Source organism: Diadema setosum, chromosome 4 (assembly GCF_964275005.1).
Source record: "Diadema setosum chromosome 4, eeDiaSeto1, whole genome shotgun sequence".
Classification (NCBI taxonomy): Eukaryota; Metazoa; Echinodermata; class Echinoidea; order Diadematoida; family Diadematidae; genus Diadema; species Diadema setosum.
Window position 1 is genome coordinate 24,420,940 of NC_092688.1, and position 6,000 is coordinate 24,426,939.

Genomic DNA, 6,000 nt, shown 5'->3' on the forward strand with positions numbered 1-6,000 from the left:
GTAAATGCCTGAAGTTCAAGATTTATTATACAATAACGATTTTATAACTCCTACTAACATAAAGAAGAGAAAAAGAAGTGCAATTTAAAGTACATGCATAGAATATCTTTTATGACTTTATGCATTGAGAATAGCGTATTACCCAGTGTACACATTTGTTACCAGCTCCATTTTTTTAGTTATATCAAATCTCACACAACTACAACTCATTTTGATGATTGAATACCTGAATATAAGAACGGTCAAGTCCAAAATTTGGCCATCATCTTTGGAAACTCTTTTGGAAGCAATGCCAGTAATAGGGATAAAGTGACCGGTTTGCATTTTGTATACATAACATTCCGATACCTGGAAAATTGAATATATTTATATTTGTTTGTACATATGTTTCCATTTTTTTTTTTTTCTGCTGGACTTTGGCATTTCTTATATTCAGGTTGTTATAGTGCTACTATTCTACATTACCGCTAAATCATTTCAAACAAACTTTATTCGGACTTTTTTGTTTCATTCTTTTCTTATTCATGGGTGCGTTGCGTCATTCTGAAATATCAAAAGGATATAATTTCCTGTCTCAACACATATAAAAGGTGAATAACTCAATTACTGACTAACTACCTCATACATTTCCTACGTGTTCATATACATATATACATATACATGTTTAATACTTTCCCAAATAATCCCGTTTTCACTTACTACAATATTTTTGAGTCTTCATTGCTTCCACACTGGATGTTTTGTATATACTACTTAAATCATGAATCATATTTTGTAATATCAATGTCGATCAAATAAAATCGTAGCTACATAGTCCTCCATCAAGCTTGGAATAAAGAATAGCTTTCAGCACGCATGATACTTGGTAGCTTCTCCTTCTTTCTCAAAAAGGACCATACTCTTGACTAAATCTCAAATGCAAGTAGTATTAACTTTAACCCAATTTGTGTTGCATAATTGAAGCATCGCATCAATAATCCAAGGGCCACGTGTTTGCTGTTTGCTCGGATTTATATTGGATGATTTGACATTATGACAATGACTGCAACATGTCATTCCAAGGTATCATATCCCACCCCCCCCCCCACCCCGAAAAAAAAAAATAAATGCAAACACTTCAGAAAATTGCAGTGGTACAATATAATACGCAATAAATTCTACGGTGGAAAGAACTGTAACACTTTCGGTAAACATTCGCATCATTAAATAATGACGAATTGATATAATGTCAGAAACATTGGCAAACAAAAGTGTTGTTCTGCCTACAACATGTTATTAACATTCATGTACAGTTCCTCTTGCGATGGCTGCGTGACTTCAGCGTGGTCTCCTCTTGTTTTATCCACCTTTGCATACAACTCCTCTATTGATGAAGGTGTCTTTGCTGCTTTGTCCACAGTTGCATAAAACCCCTCGGTTGATGAAGGTGTCTTTGCTGCTTTGTCCACAGTTGCATACAACCCCTCGGTTGATGAAGGTGTCTTTGCTGCTTTGTCCACAGTTGTATACAACTCCTCGGTTGATGAAGGTGTCTTTGCTGCTTTGTCCACAGTTGCATACAGTTGTTCACAAGGCTTAGGCTCTGGCTTCAAGGAAACAAGGTTTTCTTCACCGTGGGTTTCATCTTTTCTGATAAGACTATATGTCGAATCGACATCGTGAGATTTCTTACAATCTGCTTTGTTGAGAAGGTCTTCAGAAGGCACGATATTTGCTGAACTCAAACTAGAATAAGACATACTATCAGCTCTTCCAGAAGTCGACCCAGTGGTAGAAGGTAACGGGTCATGGATCTGTTTGTCGTCGTCATGAGTGGCATGCTTGATGCAACCGTATTCACTGTCCATGCATACATTGCTCGCTTGAGCGAAAACGCGGTCAGACCGTTCGCCAAAGTCCAGGGAATTATAACAGCTATCATCAAACAAGCACGCTCTAGCAGTGGACTTGAAGTCATCTTTCGTCACACTGTCCTTTCTATTATGAATGTCTACATCCTGGTAATCACAATCTTCATACAAGCTTGCCGGTTGATCCAGTGATGTTTCCTGCAAGCACTGGTATCCATGGTAACCCGAGGAATTCACTGCGGTTGTGGCCCTGCCCATGTTACTGCCTACACTTGTAGAGGAGGAGCTGGGATCTACTCCGCCAAATCTTGAATGACCATTGCGTACTTCTTCAGTGTCCTGGTAGATATGATACGGGTCTTCTTGATGATCTGTGACATCACCAAATCTGCCTCCAGAACGGCTGGGAATAGGTTGGCGCATCATATCAGCGTCAATGCTGGAATAGTCCAATAAATCAACATCATTCGTCGTGGTTGCATTTTGGGTCGCCGTGCTTACAGGATATATCTGCAACTGTCCGTCATCTGAGTAGTTATTTGCCTGATTTGGTAGATGTGATCTCCCGCGTCTGCTGTAAAGATGACGTAAAAGATAATAGACGCATATTTTTAGGTTCTTATACCTTATGCAGCTCCTATGCCTTTGATATCCCCGTAGGTTAGAGTATGGCGAAGTATTGTATTGTAAGATAAAATGCAACTTTTTTTTTTTTTTTACTTATGAATCAAACAATTGCAACAAAACAAACATCGTGTAGTGCGCCTTTTTATAACACTACTTACTCTATTTGTTTATGTTCATATTTCTCAGACCTTTAGATTCAAATTGAGTTAGAACTTTTTTTTTCCTGAAAAACACAAGCAATCCCGGTGTATATCTAAATACAAACATACATGTTCATGTAGCGTTCAATTATCATAGACATAATACAAGCATACTACGACATGGCTTCTTTGCACTGAATTTATTTTCACGGTCAAAGACTTCAATACCAATAATTGCATATAAGTCTGCTCAGCCAACAGGTCAGTGAACAATGACCAGATTTATAATTACCAATAATTGTACAGTCCCTAAAAATAAAACAATACTGATAGCAATAGTTACAATGCTGAAACAATAGACAAAAGAAAGCACACCTCTTCTGCCGGTGCTTGCGCCAAAACAAGGACAGTACGCAGAGGACTACGAGAACGACACTCAGAAAGGCTCCAAGGGTATATCCAATTAGTTTCATTACAGGAACTCGAGAATCTGCAAGATAATGATTTGGAAGATTGATTTGTTGACAAATGTAGATAATTATGTTACAGCCACATTTACTTTTTTTTTTCTCTCTCTCTCTCTTTGAACCAAGAGACAGGTAGCAGCGTATGTGGCAACCATAATATTATTCAAGCTTCACTCTACAAGTTGTATTTATTACTACATAATATACGTAAGTCTGCAGTTGCCCAAACTCCAACATTTTATTCAAGTGTATTGCAGAAAATAGAAGAGAAAACTATGAATAAGTGTACAGAGTGCTAAGAGTACAGATTAAAACGAAGTGCATTGTTTAAGAAGTAGCTAGAATCTGATTCGATTTGAATACCAATTCCTGAAATACAGATGACATGATGGATATGAAGGCGGTATTACGTTTTTATCCATTCATTTCAACACTTATTCTCTCTTATTTTGGGTCTGTATAGTCATCAATACCACACAAAGACACAGACACAAAGAAAGCGGAATACAGCAAAACGGCGTGTGCTTACATTAGAAATTATCTATTTACTTAACTTTGGCTCTTTTGAAAATCAAAACATGCGAGGTTTTATATAGCAGTTCCTTTGTATCGTATTTTTGAAGGCATGCAATAATTATTCATTTTAATCAGCATTCCTTTTGTATTCTAGTCTCTAATTTTTGCATAGTGTTGATATAAATCATGCGGTAAAAAAAAATCCATGTGCAGGTTGAGAAAACACAGTGTGTACTCTAACCATGAACATTGACATGCACATGCAATATGCATGTATGCATCAAATGTGCGCTTGTATGTGAATAGAGTAAAAAACAATGCACGTATTTCATCAGGATGATAAAACTCACATAAAGGAGACGTCGGTTCCCATGTCGTCAAATCTTGTGTGGACCCTGTTTTGCCTGTTCACAGAAAAATTGTCGGTCAGTATCAACTAAGAAAGGTATTTACGATAAACTAAGCTCTCAAACTAAATCTGATGGTTTTTATTGGTTTACCCTTATAACCCAACAATTGAAAGTGTGTCCATAGACCTATCATTCCCAAGACGTACATTATTCATGCACTACTTTGTTTTTTTCTCGCATCTGTCTTGTGTCAGATTCATGCTAATGGCTATAAGTTACAACATTGACCACATCGTTCAGAACCCACTCAAAGTCGCAGACTATAACTTTTTTTTTTTAGTAATAGATCAAAATAGTAATTTATGTTGACCGACTCATTTTTTTTTTTATTTGCTTTACCTTGGAAATCGATGTCATTTTTACCCACTGTCAAAATATTTCACAAACAAAACCTGAATCAAGATTGTGGGAGATTTTCTGGAACATACTTTTTTTTTTCTCGCACTGATTTTCATTGTACTTGTGCACACAAAGCCTGAGTGGCGCTCATCTTGAAATCCTCTTGTTTCCCTTTTCTTTATAACTGCACCTTTTATCTCTTTGATATCAGTCAGTTTTTAAGGGGGTTAAGACAGTCTATTTTTGTAACAAATCAGATATCATTAATGTTTAAAGCTCACAGCTTAAAGATAATAAAAAGTTTTGGTACCTCAAAAGTTTCCCTGAATTTCCGTGTTTCAGGTTAAAGTACCTTTCAAATAACTAACACTGTGAGACTTACTCGCCCCAGGGTGCTCTCATTTCTTAGTAATCATGCAATTAACTGCGACCAGCAGCCCCATACGCATGGCGTAATGGGGCTTCGCATTGTAGCATTCAGGATCATGACAGATTTAGTATCGCGGGTAAATATCAACTTAAAATCAAAAAAAATCTTCAATTTGAAGACTTACCAATTAAGTTGAAGTCTTGAAAACAGGCTTCGGGCAATGTTTGGGTCTGCCAATAGTCCCTTTCTGTTCGAATTGATGACTGAATGTGACTCTATCAAGAGGACCTTGGGAGAGCTACATACACTGATTACTACGGCCAGCGCATACGCACACATCACATGCGAACAAATTTCAAATCCACGGATAAGATGTTTGTGTGCGCATGCGCTGGCCGTCAATTCAGTGTAGCTCTCCCAAGGTCCTCTCGACCGAGTCACATTCAGTCATCAATTCGAACAGAAAGGGACTATTAGCAGAACCAAACGTTGCTCGAAGCCTGTTTTCAAGACTTCAACTTAATTGGTAAGTCTTCAACTTGAAGAATTTTTGGATTTTAAGTTGATATTTACCCGCGATACTAAATCTGTCATGATCCTGTAAGCTACAATGCGAAGCCCCATTTAGCTATGCGTATGGGGCTGCTGGTCGCAGTTAGCTACTCAGTATGCGTATGGGACTGCACGCTGCTGGTCGCAGTTATCATGCAATAATGGTTTCGTACAATACGTGTGCTACCTCGCCGCCGTACGGCGGCGGCTCTGGTACGAAACCATTATTGCATGATTACTAAGACATGAGAGCACTTTGGGGCGAGTAAGTCTCACAGTGTTAGTTATATGAAAGGTACTTTAACCTGGAACACAAACTAAGACAAGGAAATTTAGGGAAACTTTTGAGGTAATACCAAAACTTTATATTATCTTTAAGCTATTTTTTAACTATATAGAAGTGACAAATCATTTTGGCCTACCTGATTTCTTGGGCTTTTGAGCCGGGCGGTCATAATTAAAAACAACTAAAATTGTGGGTCAAGGAAATGAAGGAGACCTTTATAGTCAGTAAGTAATGGAAACCAGAGCATGAGTACATACGATGTATATGTGTGTTTATAAACATTACTTATGAGTGTGTCTGTTTGCGTATATCATGTATATCTAGGTGTACATAATTAACGTACAGACGGTTACAGCTCGTTATTCAGAAGGTTCGTTATTCCGAAGATTCGTTATTCCGAAGATTCGTTATTCCGAAGGTTCGTTGTTCCGAATTTCATTTTC

The 6,000-nt window shown here is 37.6% G+C and overlaps 1 protein-coding gene across 1 annotated transcript in view; it reads right to left on the reverse strand.

Annotated features, from left to right (window-relative positions):
* Nucleotides 1–1,262: 1,262 nt before the first annotated feature.
* The window catches only part of LOC140227740 (uncharacterized), a 14,088-nt gene continuing 9,350 nt past the window's right edge, over nt 1,263–6,000 (reverse strand). Inside the window, exons 9-12 of the mRNA XM_072308143.1 lie at nt 4,714–4,718; nt 3,951–4,004; nt 2,993–3,107; nt 1,263–2,424 (exon numbers count right to left, since the gene is read on the reverse strand). Of these exons, the coding sequence (XP_072164244.1) occupies nt 1,263–2,424; nt 2,993–3,107; nt 3,951–4,004; nt 4,714–4,718 (1,336 nt within the window). The remainder of the gene's footprint in view (nt 2,425–2,992; nt 3,108–3,950; nt 4,005–4,713; nt 4,719–6,000) is intronic.